Genomic DNA, 17,098 nt, shown 5'->3' on the forward strand with positions numbered 1-17,098 from the left:
TGGGGGTAGTTGGGTTTGGCTAGAATGGGTCATCTACTAATTGGTGGTTGGTTGGTGGTTTGATCCAGACTGCATGCAGAATTCTTGTAATGGGGCAAGATACTAACCCCAAGTTGCTCTTTGACACAGAGTATGAATGTATGTTAATGTTATATAAAAAGCACTAAAGCATAGTGAATATTTGTGTGAATGGCAAGTTATATAAAGTGCTTTGAGTGCTCAGGCAGAGTAGTAAAGTGCTATATAAGAACCGGTCCATTTACCATTCTTGCTAGCTGCCCAACTGAAACAAATTATCCAAAAACCATCACTTGCATGTGCAGCATTCACCAGTACTGAATGTCCGGTATTTCAAATAAGATCATGTAACAAAAAAAAGAGTAAAACATAAAATCTATATCCTCATTAACGGTAGCAAGGAATTCAACTAAATCACACACAAAACAAAGTGAAAATTAGAAAATGTAATTCACCAAGCGGTGTGTTATAATTGTGATTTATTTTGGTAAATAAATACAAAACAGTGACATTTCAACATGAAAATAACATTATTTAGACAGTTATGGTATTCTCTATCTCTTCAGTTATTTACAAAAAAAATTCAGACTGAAAAGTTTCACCGTAGGTAATCACAGAGCTATAATGAGCACCTGCTATAACAGGCATTGTTAAGAAGCCTTGGCAGGGGTCCTTCGAAGGCCTGCAGTTACACACATGCACAAGTGTGTAATTATAGCAGCTACTTTTGACAGTTTAACTTAAGAAAACAGATTGCCAAATTAACAGTTATGCTGCCATACAATGTGCTCATTATAAACATACACACAAATATGCACACGCACGCACGCGCACACACGCTTAATAAAACCTTAACAACGTCTTCTTTATATAACCCAGTGTGTAGAGTAGTATACCCTCCCTGGAGTGTCCTTTTGAACTGAGCAGAAGCAAGCAAGTTGTGAGCCAAACACCCCAATTTTATGCTCTTAGATTTCACACACTTCTCCACTGCGCTACATTCCTGCTTTAGATCAGGCTACTACTCATGTTCGTACAAGACAGCTTCAGGTAGCTTCACATTTTTCACACAATAAAACATAATGCGGTATATACTGTGTAAAAAAACCTATATACTGTACAAAACTATACACAGCTCAGAGGGCTTACCTCTGTCTTACACACTGGTCTGTGCCATCACTGTTAGAGAATCGGTGAGAGGAAACACTGATGGAGCTAGGAACAACTAGACAGGACAGATGCATGAACTGCAGCAAACTGATGTCATAACCACTCTTATTACAGACTAGTTTTGGAAACACCAGCTGATATAAATGTAGGAAACATCATACAGGTGTCCAGTATTTAGATAAATGTACTCTGGAATAAAAGACGATGCATGGAAGTGTTAAAAAAGGGGGCGAGGGAAACAGACAAAAGGGATTTGTTTTTACAGACTTTCACATTGGAACAGGCAGTATGTCGAATCACAGAGCTCTCCATAATGTTTCACAGGATGGAGATTAATCCTACAGTACATTTAGAACACACACCTGAATAGAAAGGAATAAGGATATTTGGAAAGTTGGTGAAAATCAAATGCTGTTCACTTCGAGGATGAATTAAATGATGCCACAAAACACATGTGGCATCACGAGCACAGCTGTAGTGTGTATAAATCTCTCTTCTATCACGTCACACAATATAAAATAAAAGAAAATAGGATACAACACAGTTTCGTGAACACTGAGTTGGTTCATCTGTGCTATAATTTACAAAAGTGCTTTCTCTTTGACAGCATCTCTTATTGACTTTGAGGACAAAAGAAAAGGTTAATACTCTCGATGGTACCTGTATTCTTATTATAAAGGTCTTTGTTCTTATTCCTGTCCTCTGCTTGTTTCTATTTAATCATCCTGAGTGTTATAAAATGGTCTTGAGGGCAATTCACTTGTGCCCGGGATTTTCTTCTATCCCCAAACCCTCAGCGCTGCTGAGTTGTTTTTTTACTTGGTTTTTTTTTGTTGTTTTTGAAATATCAAGTCATCACCAGCCAACAGTCTTTATAGTCTTTGTGGAAAAACTGGACAAGAAAGCAGGAAACAGTATTGCTTTAACAGCTCTGGCTTTGGCGAGTCATGGAATGGGTCTTTTTCACCCAAAGGAGAAGGTAGGCCACCGTGGATGACAAACAGGACAGTGCAAGGTAAGGAGGGCAGGTCTCTGTCTCCGTCTGGTCCTTAGCAGATGGCGAATTTTGGCCAGGCTCGCCGTGTGTGATTTTTGCTGGTTTGTCTCATGTGACGGGTGGACCTTCAGACCTGGGTGGATTTGACTCGTCTGAGAGGCTTTCGTCCTTCAGGGTGGGCGAGGCAGGGCGGGGGGCACTCAGTGGGCAGGTCTAGACTGCGCTGGTGAGGCAACGTCGTGAGGGGAGGAGCACATCGGGAGGGGCGGGGGACGGGATTGGCTGATGGTCATGTGATCTCAGAATACGGTAGCCCTGGAGCCTAATGGGAGGACACAGGAAAGGGAGGGGAAGAGGAGAGAGAAAATTCATATCAGAACACATTTTAAAATATTTGGGGAGTTAAATTTTAGAGAAAAGGGCAAATGAACTTGACTAGACTGATATAATAACAGTAAAAAACATGCACAGTGATGATGTCTAGACAAGAGAATGGGCACACAAAGCTAGGATATCAGACAGAGATCAGAGCATCTGGTACACATTCAGACAAATGAGTCAAACAAGACAGGAGGATCATTCCATAAAAGATCCATAAAATCTGACCCCTCAAATCAGCTGACTTTTATTTTTTAGTATATAAAAACAAAGCCTTACAAAGTTGCTCCTTCATACTGATGTATGAAAATTGTCCAAGCTGGCTGATCTCTCTAATAGGTTGTCTTGTTGCACATATGCTTTATGAAAATATCAATTCCACAGGTCTCTGGGTGCGTGTTGTTTTGTCAATATGGTTGTTGTATATTCATGTCAAATTGCAATCCAGCCTTTGCACATACAATCACTGGTAAATCTGTTCAATTGTTCATTAATGCAAACATTTAATCACATAGCAATAACTGGGTTCATTTAGATCCATGTACACATGGTCACGCCGACGTCCTGAAGTATAGTCAGACTGCTTCGAGGTGATAGAAAGTAAACAGTAACTTTCATAACCATTAATCACAGCCAAGCTATGCAGAAGAGCATATCTGAACACATGTTAAACCTCAAAGCAGATCAGCCACAGCAGCAGAAGATCACCTAGTGTGCAACTCCTATAAATTGCACAGGAAACAGAAGATTGGAAAAATGCTGCCCGGTCTGATCAGTCTTGATTCCTGCTGCGACATTCAGACGGAATCAGAATAATATATCAACAACATGAAAGCACTGATCCATCCTGCCTTTGATCAACAGTTCAGACTGCTGGTGTAATGGTTTGGGGAGTATTTTCTTGGCAGACTTTGGCTCCCTTAGAACCAATTGAGCATTGTTTCACTACCACAGCCTGCCTGAGTATTTTGCTGACCACGTCTATTCCTTTGTGAGCCGAGCAGCTATGTTCTGATGGCTTGAACATGACAATGACATCACCGTACTCCAATGGTCTCCATAGTTACCAGATCTCAATCCAATAAAGCACCTTAGGGATGCGGGGAATGGGAGACTCAGGATGTTGATGTGCAGCCAAGTAAAAATCTGCAGCAACTGTGTTTCCAGCACCTTGTTGAATCTATGCGATGAAGAATTAAGGCATTTCTGAAGGAAATGGGTGTTCAATTTTAAAAAATGGTTACTTGTTAGTAATGATTAGTAAAGGATTTCAACACAAAGGAATCAGAGCTGGAAAATGAACCTGGTATCAAAACAAAAGACCTTTTATATTCTACTTGTTGTGACCGGCCACCTTGATCACTTGTGGATATGACCCTTAAAAGTAAATGCTTTTTTTCTGCTCTTCTACATTACAGACTACATCCCATGATATTGACGCTCAAAGCTGGTTATAGAAATAAGAGAAAACATGCATAACAATAGATAAGATCTGGGTTTAGACTGTAGCACTCAAAGTGGGTGTAAAATTGATCTGAAGCTCAAAAAAAGATCACAAACACTGAAAATATGTAATATGATGGCCTGTAATATGTCAAGTATTTTTTTCTATAATGTTAAAAATGTATATAGTTTTTCTAAAAGACACTACAGCTGATTCTGAGGAGGTCAGGTTGGAGGCACTCACTGATTTTTCATGGAATGAAAATGCCCAAACCTTTCGATAAAAAAAACAAGTACATGTGTTTTTAAAACATTGTTTTGATTGTTTTGTTACATTTCGTTTCCCCCATCCCTTACCTGGAGGCCACTTAACTTTTCAAGTGGACTCTCCACGCGGGGCAGGCTGAGAAGAGGCAGCCCAACGGGGGGCTCTGAGCGCTGTGGAGGTGGAGGAGTTGGCGCTGCTATCTGGGTTGGCCTGAAATTGTTGATCACACATGACACCTGGTAGAGAGCAGACAAAAAAGGTGTAAAGGGAAAAGGAAGGGAGAAATTCGCTCCACTCCACTATAGAGATGGATGATTTTCTGCTGCATGAAATGCTGAAGTGTGCATGGAAACAGATAGTGAAGTGGGAGAGACTGAGATAAAAGAAAGAGGGATAGGCAATGAATTTTGGGGGGAGGCATGGAAAGAAATTTATATTCTTAGGGACACACAACAGAAACGACTTTGATCTTTGAAGTTAATACTGATCCTAGAGGTTTTTTTTTGTTGAAAATAGATTTGGGTCAAGAGGTCCAACACTAAATGACATTATTTGAATTATCAATATAAAAGACTCTGTTTAGTCCACACTTTTTTTTTCTTTTACAGTCATGTATGGAAGTACATCCTTTTTGTAGCCTTAATCATCAGTAAATCCTCCCACCATCATTCCTGTAACCGTATTTTACCACATTTCTCCCTTCAACATGTCCCACACACAGAAAATGGAGTGGAACAGATCGCAGTTTGAGTTTTTATGATGGTGAAGGCACAGAAAGTATGACATCCACAAAAACAGCATGTAAACTCGAGAATGACAAGAAAATGGAACTAAAATGCAAACAGACAAAGGACAGTGACATAGGAAAAGCACGCTGGTGACACAGCCATGACCACATTATTCATTTATTTTTGCAACAGTTGTTCTCTGTAACTGTAAAATGGAAATGCAATAAATGTGAATTAAAATTCTACCTTTAAATCACACATTTAAATACAAGAATACAAATATTAACAGAACATTCAGTCAGTTTAGTCAGAGAGGATTGTGATGTCCATTGACAGTAATTTATATTTGACAGCCAGGCCTGGTGGCTACAGAACAGAGCAGGCATCGATGACAGCAGACATGGCATTAATTAAGTCAGGCACAGAATGAAAATAAGGAGGGTGGAGGATGTAGGCGGGTTGCTGAGCAGCTTGCAGAGATAGAAGCAGCTGTAAGCAGCTTATAGCAACTGACAGCATATAAGGTGACTGTGTTCCTATCTGGAGGTGTATAAATAGGCTATGATCTATCGCCTCTTTCACCCTACTTTCTTTTACTACCCCTCTCATTGTTTCCTCCCTCCCTTTCTCCTTCTTACCAGAAAGGCAGCAATGGCACCACCCGTTACGAATCCAGCCAGAACATCGTTCCAGTGGTTCCTGTGTTCAGTCACCCTCACCACCCCAACCAGCACAGCCAGAGACAGCAGCACCAAGCATAATGTGGGCTTCATCAGGCGGGTCCCTTTTGTCCTGAACACCAGAGTCACATACATCTGTAAAGCAGTAATATACTGAATTAGGTACATTTTTAAAATGCTATGTTATCTTAACAAAGTAAAGAGTTGAACAATGTTTTGAAAGCTCAAGCAGCAAGCTGAGATAATGCAAAAATATTCTAGACACTGACTAGCTTAATAGTTCAAACAGCTTGAGCAAACCACAAGAGGCCGCACTCTGCAGGGATTTTTGAACAGCTGAGTGGTTTATCCGCAGAGAAAGCAGCATAATAACACCACCACAGCTGGTTTAAAGGTTCTAAAATGACAGGCGCAAGTTAATGTAAATACAGAGAAAAGAGGCAGAAGGGTGTGCGTTCTTTTTGTCCAACTTAGATAGTTAAGTGAACGCTTTTTACTTTATAATCTCTTACATGAACATATTTTTTAATTCTGAATATTCAAAACTTCGAAAGTTGGGTATAAAACTTGCCAGTTTGCAGAGGGATTGTTTTAAGAAAAGATGATTTTTGGTTTGCTATGCTCTATGTAAAGACTGTGTTCAAGCTGATGTTTATTTCAGTATGTTCCTAAAATGTAGATTTATCTAGGGATAATCGGGAGTTTTACTTCTGTTTTTTATTTGTGCACATACCTTAAAATGTGGTTGAAAGAACTGCCAGGCTAAAACTTATATTTGTCATAGCTGATGTAAAGTGGTAGCATTGGCTAGTGCTTAAATCCCGACACATATGATTCTGTACCCCAGGATCTCCAACGTGGAGATGGAAATGGACAGCTGCCCCGTGTTTGAGGAGCAAGTGACTCTGGGATGGGGTATAGAGCCACATGGCCATGACAAAAGGGAAGATGCACACAAACAGCAATTTAAATACAGTTTATTTTAAAGAAGAAAAGAACTTTAACTAACTATAATGGATGCAGTCAGCACAATCAGTGGTGTAAGTTAGAGCATGGGTAAAGAAATGGTTCATGCAGTGTTGTTTAGTGTAAAAATCCAAACCACAGAGCCACCCAGCAACTGAGCTCAGAGGCATTTCATAGAACGCTGGTGTGCTCAAAACATCACTTCTAGATGCAATAAATCAGAAAACTGGAGTTCTGCAGCGTGTGAACCTTTCATTCTTTTCAGTGTCACTGATGGGAAACAAGCCACACCAGCCCTCCAGTGCCTGTGGTTAAGACCTGCCACACAAACAGGTTGAAAGGGAGGAAGGGTGGAGGTGATTGTCATGAGATGAAGATCGGTTCATAGAGGTACATAGGGCCAAGACTGTGGAGGGACTTGTAGAAGATCTCATATTTATATCAGTGCACTTTATTGGGAGCCAGTGTAGGCGGAGAGTAGGGTTGATGTGCTGCCAGGATTTAGTGTGTCAGATCCAAGCAGCTGAAAAATACTTAACAGTGGAAAAAAATAACCATGTTTTCAAACTGGTACAAAAACCTGTTTGGACATCTATACATATACAAATATATGGGGTAGTCTATTCTATTATTAGTTTTTTAAATTACAGACTGTTGAATTACAGGTGGCTGAGGGCTCGAGCTGTCTGCTAGTGTTTACCTCAACTATCTGAAACCAGCCATGTTTTCATTTTACTTCCTTTTGAAGCATTTTTACTGTAATTATTTGACAGATATGTATGATTAATTGCACAGCCAGTCCAAGTAGCCTATGCTCCAAATTTGATGAGTAAAATTATAGTATTTCATCTATATTTCATCGGGCACAAATTAGCAGGTGTATGTGTCTGTGCAATTCACCTATACAGTCTATGGATGCACCTTGCTTGCCAAGCTCAGCAGCTTATAACTCAGCGTTCAGCTAGACTTGAATAATAATAAAAATGATCTAATGTTAAACAATATAAACAATATTAGTCTGCTTTAAGCCACTTATCAGAAACTTTTCAGGTGCTTTGTTGTGTGTTATAGCTCTTCTAAAGACTCTTCATAAAAGTTGCCTTAATATAAAGTAAAACCAGATCATCAGATATCTCATCTGGTGCATCTCCCTTCACCCAGACTCAAAAAAGAAAGTTTCCTACCACCGTGTAGATGGCTGAGTAGAAGCTGAGCGCTGCATCTTTGGAGGGGAAGGATTTGCGGGCGGACACCACCAGATATGGGTTTCCTGTGCAGGCTCGGTGCTCTGCGATGTACTGCAGGGGAGACTGGCAGCCCAGAGCTGTGTAGTTTGGCTTACAGGCAGATAGGAAATGAGGCGTCTGGTTTCCTGTCACCACCTGACCAGCATTGGCGAAGATGGTGGTGGTAAAGAGGCCGAAAGAGTATACACCTGAGCGAAAGGCAGACAGAGTGAAAGTGAGGGAGTGTGTACAAGAAAACAAGCACTCTCCTGGGATTTCAGCTGTTATTGTTGATTTTATGTGTTTCGCACCAAATGACTAGACAGAAGCAATCTTTGCTTCTATGCTTCAGAACCTCAGTCTGTCATACGGATGTGGTGAAAAAGATCACAGAGCATCAACAGAATGGGACATAAAAATAAGGCTAACAAAAATGCGTCCACAGGAGACTCATGTTAAGGACAAGGGCTTTTTGTGTTTAGTCTACATACTGTAAGATAGAGAAGTAGTGGTGTAAGCCTTAATGAGGCTTCACCCCAGAGAAGAGAGGCTTTATTAGTTAAAGCAGAAGAAGCTCTGATCCTTAAGACTGTGACTGACCCAGAAAACGTACGATCCTACGGAGGAGAGGGTTGAAGTAACAGCAGTCAGCCGTCACTATGGTCTTCTCCTGAGCGCCTTCTGTCTTCACAAAAAAACTGGTCACCTCCCCGATAAGAATCTGGGACACACACACCAAGAGAGAGAGACCACAAACATTTTTGTCAAACAGAAAGCTTAAACTGTGCGCTTAAGTATTGATCAGCCTCGATGAATATTCTGTCAGTTAAACATGGTGCAAAGCCAAAATTATTCATGACTGTTTCTCCCTCAGCCTTGATTAAAATTTCCCCTCATCATTTGGCTGATTTTATGCTGCTAGTAAATCCCGACACCAACACCTCCCATTCCTTGTCATCAGCGACAGTTTGTTTGTCAGCGTCTATCCAGTTTTTCCGTTCATATTTTACTGCAACTCCATAAAATCATGGATGGACTGGTTATGTCACACAAGTTAACAAGCTCAGTCTGAAAGATAAGATCAATCAAACCCATTTTATATGACTTTCTTGAAATGCTTAAAATCTATGAGCAAACGCTTTAGCTCACACTGATCGCACCCCATCACCCATCACTGTATATATCAGTATTTTTACATTCCAATACTCATTTGAAGAGCGCACACCCCAAGCATCTGGCAGCTGTTTGAAAAGCACTTTTAAGTCAAAGCAGCAGGACCTTGATCTCTTTTGACAGGAGAATAAATTGACTAAACACTATAATACACACTCCAGGACACCATTAAACTCTGCACACTGAACCTGTCTGATCAGGGGACCTCTGCTGACAGAAGCATGGGTATATGTAGGTTACCTGCTCATACAATATGCATGGCCCAGGGCCAAAAGCGTGGGACGATGCTAATGCACCAAAGCTCATTGCCCTTAGTGTGGCAGATGAAGGCTGAGGTTTGTGTTACGGAGTAAGAATTACCAATAGAGGACTCAGTGTGACATGTAGTAGCGTGTGTGCCACCACAAATTATCTGTTTGCAGCATAATGTCACCTGAGTGCTGCAAAGCTATGCAGCAGGGGTGTGCAGGTTGTGAGTGTTGCTCCTGCATCCCTGCAATCACCTTCAAAGTTTAGCATGAAAATGAAGACGACCTACTACAGAGTTCTAACTATTTATCGAGATTAATTCAGCAAAAAGTGTAAATTCATTTTGCCTGAAGAGAGTTCTAGTCCCAGACATTTTTCTTCTTAGTGGAAATTTTTCCCTTTCAAAGCAGTCCTAATGTTTGCTATCCTGTCTCTCTGAGCTATCGAGGAAATTCATTTAATGATAGTATATTGTATAGTGCTAAGTGCAAGTGATCCTGGATCGACATCAGAAGAGCTGGCGTGCGACTGAATAATAGATGAATAATAGATAAAGAATAAAAAAATCTTTTAAAACAAGTATCATAAGATAAATCTGACTCTTATTTGTGGTTGCGGTTTGTGTAGATTGTCAGCTGTAATAACTTGCAGCTGGTGGGTAGTTAATACTTAAATACATCACAACAAGCACTTTGGCAGAGTTTCATCACCCTATACATATGGTAAAATAACTCCATACCCTTAACAAATGAATTTTATCAGGTTTAACAGGATGCACGATAAAGTTTTGATTTTTCAGAACTGAGTACTGGTACTGATGCTAGAGTGAGTGACAGGTGTGGGTAGGTAGAGCTATGTGTCAGACTGGAGCTGCTGTCAGTTACTGACCTTATGTGCACATCATTTCTGTGGACTTGATGGCTGTATGACACATTTATTCAGTATTTATTTATTTATTTATAAAGTTTTGTTATGTATGTAAGTGTGTTACGGTCATTCTTTGGGTCTGGATTTTCTCTAGCTTCTCTTGTGCACTGACTTGACATGTATGCGTGCACATGGCAGATTTCACCCTGCTGTATTGCTTTCAGGCAGAGACTTGTACTCATTCATCCTATCCTGTGATGTCTCCTGCAGAGATTGAGGTGACACCCACCTGTCTCATAGTGCAAGCTTCTTGTCGTTTTACTGAGGCAGAGATGTTGACTTGATATATAAAACTCTTTTTTTTCACATGAAGAAATACAAGTATAACAGGTAAAGCAGTTACATGTAAATTTCAGTCTGATGCCCAAACTTAAAAAGCTCTATCAAGCCTCTGTTGGTGGTCATAAAACTTGGATCACAGTGAGTTTCATTGAGAAAGCAACACTACAAAGGAAAGGCTTTCTTGTATTTGGTTTAAAGCATATGGTCAGAATCCACAGAGGCTGTGGCAGAGCTTTAGAGAGGAGGAAATGAAAGCAGTCTTTCTTTGATTCTCTGAACTGAACTTAGGTGTTGCTATAAAACTGAAAGAGAGCATCTGTCTGCCAGGAACATGTGTAGTGAGGTAATTATTTAGGTTGCAAGGCAATACAAAGATTTAAGCCATCACAAGGAACTACCTTTGTAGTGTTTCTACAGTAGGATCATGATAAAACTCTTCTAATGTATTCCTGTGACTTGGCTGTGTGAAGTGAGTGTGGGGAGAATATGTAGAGGACTGGAGGAGACAGCACCACTGATGATAGATACAGTAGCTAGCAGCCAACAAGGCAGGAGGCAAAGAGACTTGCAAATGGTGCTGGCAAATAATCATTGTGAAGCTGAGATTACAGATTAAAGAGGTCTATAACAACATAATTAAAACTATCAAGAGGCTCAATCTACAATTCTCAAATTAGTTTTAGCAGCTTTCTTTCTAGTGTGGAGTGCAAAAAAGATTTTCTTTTGTTTGCTTTTGTTTTTATAACAAATCAAGGAAGCATGCCACGTGCGTGGTTTACGAGTGCTCTGGCTGCCACTAGCATGACCACAAAAAGGAAGACATCTCTGCAGGGCAGCAGGATGTGTACGCAGCGTGACACAGACCTTATAAAGAACAGCATGCGCTAATTGGGTGCAGCACGTTATTTGGCAATTTTTAAACTTTAGCAAAACCTGTAGAAGACAGCTGCATCCCTATTTGTACATATTACACATACTGTGTCTCGAATCTCATAATTCCATACTTATGCTCACACCATTAAGTGCCTACGCGCATTTGTGCTGACAATTATATGGCTACATTAAGTACTCTATGAGAACGCAAATGGTGGACTGACTAATTGTCAGAGTGGAGCAGTATACATTTCTAATCCTTAATGGTTGCCATCTCGAAAATGTAGCAAAAACTTTCAGCGTGTAGAAGCAGGACACAGCAGCTGTTACGGCCATCAACTTATCTCCATGACCAAAAGACTTCTTTTATTTAAATGGAGAGAGAAAGAGCGTAAAAAATAAAAAAAACAAGGTGAAATGGGTTTGGGCCAGAGAAACAATGGGGTCTTGGACCCAGAACCTCCTGCCCTGAAGAAAGAAAACTAAGCTAACAAGTAAAGCTGCAGAAAAACAGACTACCGGGACCGCCATCCCAGTCATCAATTATGCCATGAGAAAGAAAGAAGAGATCAGTGAGAGAGAGGAGCAGAAAATAGGAAAAGTGGATAGAGGAAACAAATACAAGGAAAGAGCATGTAACACTGAGCTAACTGTAAAAAACAACACTGAAGGTGGTTGTGCTGGCTCACAGAACATCAGATGTGATGTGCACATTCAGACCTCCAGAAACCTGTTCTAAAAGGTGTGTTTGTGACATTCAGTAATAAGCTGGTAAACCTAAGGGATGGATGTTTTTTTTAATATAAATAAGGACAAGTAGTTACAATTAAAGATCAAATCAAATCACGGTGCTATCAAGTCACTGAAAGGATTAAATAAATTAGAATACCATCATCTTAATCACTAATACATCCACAATTATAGCATTTTCGTTGTCTTTAAAGGTCACCATGCTGGAATCTAGTCTAACACAATAAATATCCATCCATGCATCAATACCTCCAGCTGGCATTTTCTGTTTAGCCACTGATGTTACGCATGTTTTTTTCTTATTCATTAATGTTAAATTGTCATCTTCACTTCAGAAGAATTCAGTTCTAACTTCACAAATGCTCACAAACTGCAGAAACTAGCACAACCATCATTTCTGGTAAGAGGACAACTAAATCTGTTCGAGACACCTCACAACTAAATACTTAGTGAAGATGCACAAACAAATATCCTAATTAAGACAATACAAATTTCCTGGTTTAATTCTTTCTTATTTCTAACAGCAAATGACATTTTGTGTGACTGCTGAGGGAATATTAATCGTGCACAGCTTCCTCAGACAGCATACCGAGGTTACACAAACAGTGTTACTTAATGAATACTGATTTGTCAGTATACGCCTCAGAAAATCTTTGTTACAGACCCACCTCTATATTTTTTAAAACATTACATAGCTTTTCAGATTGCCCAGCAACAAAAACAATTCAGGAATTTATGTGTTTGCTATCTTATTTATATTCCACAGCATTGAACTCAAGTTTCTTGATGATCCCTTGAAGGCAACATCAAACTGAAGGAAAATAAAATACAGTTAGGCTGAAGGGCATGTGGGAAGACAGAGTGGAGGACACTTGTTGAAGCATGTATTTGAAGGTTTATGTTTAAATAAATTATTCATTTCTGATGTGATAGCAGTGCAATGTTCAGTGCTTTAGGAAGTGTGGTGTTTCATACAAAGCTGCAGCTACAGCTAACAACACTCGATGTTACTGAATGGGCTTGTTACCCTTCCTCTGCCATGTTTTTCTCCCCCTAATTCTCGCTGTGAGAAAATCAAGACTGCACACCAATTAGGGAAGTGGTTGTCATATCCACTCCATTATCATTAATTTTTTTCAGCTACTCCAAAGCCGTGTTCACACTGACATTCGCAGGAAGGTTTCCAACTGAATTGTTATCCCCTACATGTCTCCTGCTGTCATCAGAATTATGTGGTTTCAATCCTTTTTTCCCCCACAGTGACCTCACTAAAAGTAACTTCCTGCTGCTCCACAAAACCCTGACTTTAATCACAGTGAAACCTCTGAACTGAAATTTTAAAGAGTAGTCTTGGTTTTCCCCAGCTTTTAACAAAGAAGTCTCTTTATAGTAATCAGTAGGTAGTCCTGCTCCACCAGGACTGCACATCAATATGTGGCATTGCAAGAAGGTTTGCTACTGTTGCAGCACAGTCTCAAGAGTGTGCAGTTTTATCAGGACACATGCTGTAACACAAGGACAGAGCACCAGCGGCAGACTTACCAGTGTTGGGATTTTCTGGTGAATGCTGATTGAGCTGCGAAGTGTGAGCACAGGACCCACTAAGGATGTTAGCACTTGTTAGCCACCCTCATAAAGGCTATTTCTCAGAGTCTGATTAGGAACATGCACATGCTGGAAGCAATTTTGTGCCTCCTCTCCTTCCTCGCACAAAGGAGCAGAAACTGGCCCTACTACCAGGTTAATGTCACTCTGTCACCCCAGCTCTACTCATGTAATGGCACATCTCTTTAAGAGACAGAACAAACCTTCTTGCGATGGATGGATGTGCCATTCTGGAGGAGCTAGATTGCTTGTAAATCCTGAATGGGTTGCATGTACCATCTCTTTGATTGTGACGTGAACACAAGCAAAACACAAAACTTGAGAAAATTGAAACAGGAAAAGATCACCTGCTAAACCACTTCCTTTTTGGTGCTTGTCTTGTTGCTTCTCCAGTCACTTTCATTTGCACTAGGAGGAGATAAAATGGATTCACAATGGTTTATGCTTCCTAACTGAACAGACTGACATCCATGAAGTTTTGTGTAACACTGTGATGATCAAGTATTCACTTAATTTTGTTGAACAAGGTATGTTTGAAACATAGTAATATACAGTACCTTATTATCAAAGCACATATATCAAAGCTACACTTATAAATATTTTATAATAAAAAGACATGGGGATTGTTTGCAGTTTGAGAGGGCTCCCCTCAGTAATACAGAGTTAATTTGTATTTGTCTCACTGTCATAGCTTTCCAACTTTTCCAACGATACAAAAAAAATTTCCCAGTATTCAGCCTGCTCAGCTACAAACAGCAGGCACACAGTTAGCAGCTATGGGCTCAGGAGAGACAGCGAGGTGTTGACTAATCAGTAAATCTGTGGTTTGATCCCCAACTCATCCAGTATGTATTCTGTGAGTCCCCAGGCAAGATACTGCACACGAAACTGCCTCAGATACATCCATGAGTTTGATGTTTGTGCATGTGTGCATGATAGATAAAGTGCTTAAAGTCTGCAGAATAAAGTGCTGTGTGACTTTTTTTTTTTTTTGATTGCAAAAGCGTTAAAAATGTCACTCAATTTACATAGTCCAGCATTTAACAGAGCCACATATTTCTCTCAGTAGTTAATGGACACCGGATGCTTTCAGATTAAACTGTTATAAAAGAGAATGAATAATGGAATTAATTTTGCCAAGTATATTACTTCAAATGAATGCTAATGTTGTTTTTTAATGGTAGTTGCTAGCTGTGTAAATAGGCACCTGTTGTTGGTTGTTGATAATATACTAGTACTGTGCTTTTACACAGTACTACCATATTATAAGTCTCACTGAATCTCATTGAGATTAAAAATCTAGAGAGACCTGGCATCATGGCAGCAAAAATTCAAAAACACATGCACCACATAACAGTTTAAACAAATACAATATTCCGTACCAGTATGTGAAAAATATACAATAACAGATCATTAAGAGCGACGTTAAAAACAATCACTGAAAGAGTGATGCCAGGTCTCTCTTGGAAATTAGATTTTTAAATAATAAATAAAGGATTAATAATATTATCACAGGTTTAAATGTGTGGTGTGCAACACGTGCATGTTTTTGCTTATCCTTGCAGTCGATCACTTTCTGTCTTAGACTGTAATTCTCACTCACAAATATCTTTTTTTTACTTGTTGTATCAGTAAAAAGTCCTATTTTTTTTCACCATAGGCTCTAAAAATCTGGCAGTGCCGTACCCTAATCCTTCTTCACTAATAGGATTCCTTTCCTCTTCAGCTCAGGCAAACCAGTCTTTGCTTGCTAACAAAAGATGCACTGGGTGGGTCATTGCACTGTGTTCTGAGGGTTGTTTTGCCCAGGTGTGACCGGTCACCTTGCCCAGCTTTCACATTGCAAACAGGAGTTCAGAGCTCTTTCAGAACCCACACATTGCAGCACGAATCTCTTGCTGCATAGTCAGTTGAGAGAGTGAGCGAACACTAAAGATGGACATGGATGGACAAACCAACTGTCTGCCTGCTTCTCTTCCGCAGGAACACTGAAGCATTAATTCAGCAATATGCCTCCATCCCAGGCTGCTCACGCAAACGAGCAGACCGCTTATTTTGCAGCCCTACTTGTTGATGTAAAGGGTGCCAGACTATGAATGTGGCCATGAAATGAACAGTCAGACCACTTACAAATATCCTGATGGGCTGTTGCATTTGTTCTATATCAGCGATGAAAAAAAGAAAAGGCTCTTAAACCAGACAAAGCTAAACGCTGCAAGGTAGGAACATTTAGGGTGAAAAAATACAAGCTACCGTAAAGCATACACACACAGACACAGATGAACATATCACTGATATTTATAACTAGTCTGTCACTTATTACATCAACCAGTTGAGCTAAGCTACAGAATGAGCGGTCTGGTGCTTTGTATGAACAGGATGGCCCGGCATGGAGAAAAATCCTTGGTTGAATTGTTGCTCAGTATTCGGCAGGTGCACCACATCGGAAATGCAACTACAGACACAAAATTTAAAACTGCACTATATTAAAAAAAAAAAATACAGAGAGATAGATAGACTTACTCAACATTGTGTGAAATTGTTCGGCAAGGATTGGCACATACCCAATGCTTATTTACATATATACAATACCGCACTCCAGATTTAACTTTTGTCACACAGAAGTATTTCAAGGCTTCCAGTGTTTCAGTGTTAGCAGCCAGTACTGAGTGTGTAAAATGCAGCTGAAACAAAGTTAATGTATGGAAAAATATACTGAAAACACACAGTTTGCTGTCAGTATAAATGACATTAATACATAGAGAAAGCTTGAAAATGCTGAAAATGCTATATAATCAAGCAGCAAGGATTTCTGTCTGCATGATTTGATTCTGACAACAACTTCATGTCAGCAGAATTTCTGTGAAACTTCAAAACTCTGCTAAAGCAGCAACAGTAAATACCCTCTCGCATTTACAGCAATGCAAATTAAATCCATAGAAGACATTGCCATTTCACAATCTCTGCTTTTAAGCAATAGCAAATACTCAACCACAAGGACACACATATGGTCAACCATGCCAAAAGAGAGAGAGAGAGAAAAAAAGAAGGGGGTGCAAATATGAAAAGGGTGAAATATTATTATCAGACAAGCAGATAGTAAAGCAGGTGACAAGATTTGTGAGGAGGTTCCAGTTTAGAGGAAGGTAATGAGGTGAAACAGCATTCAGAAATACAAAACAACTGATTCCAAGCTAATAATCTGACTCTAATGGTGCTAAGCATGGTTGGGTAATTTGAAAGTATTTGTGAGGTTCAATGAATTTGTTAAGATCAGAACAATGTGGATGAGAGCTGCCAGACTGCCAGCATGCAGCCCAAAGCAAAACATAACCTGCTTTCCATGCTTTAGGTGTCTGGTGCCA

General features: G+C 39.9%; 1 protein-coding gene across 3 annotated transcripts in view; it reads right to left on the reverse strand.

The window, feature by feature from the left end:
* Positions 1-489: 489 nt before the first annotated feature.
* The window catches only part of LOC134629276 (phospholipid phosphatase-related protein type 5-like), a 55,982-nt gene continuing 39,373 nt past the window's right edge, over positions 490-17,098 (reverse strand). For 2 of the 3 annotated variants that reach the window (XM_063476480.1, XM_063476482.1), the window contains 5 exons: positions 8,475-8,595; positions 7,833-8,083; positions 5,641-5,817; positions 4,380-4,510; positions 490-2,507 (listed from right to left, as the gene is read on the reverse strand). In XM_063476480.1, coding sequence (XP_063332550.1) covers positions 2,399-2,507; positions 4,380-4,510; positions 5,641-5,817; positions 7,833-8,083; positions 8,475-8,595 — 789 coding nt within the window. In that variant the 3' untranslated portion in view covers positions 490-2,398. Of the gene's footprint in view, positions 2,508-4,363; positions 4,511-5,640; positions 5,818-7,832; positions 8,084-8,474; positions 8,596-17,098 lie in introns of all 3 variants that reach the window. The other variant, XM_063476481.1, reaches the window with a different exon arrangement.

Source organism: Pelmatolapia mariae, linkage group LG6, assembly GCF_036321145.2.
Source record: "Pelmatolapia mariae isolate MD_Pm_ZW linkage group LG6, Pm_UMD_F_2, whole genome shotgun sequence".
Classification (NCBI taxonomy): Eukaryota; Metazoa; Chordata; class Actinopteri; order Cichliformes; family Cichlidae; genus Pelmatolapia; species Pelmatolapia mariae.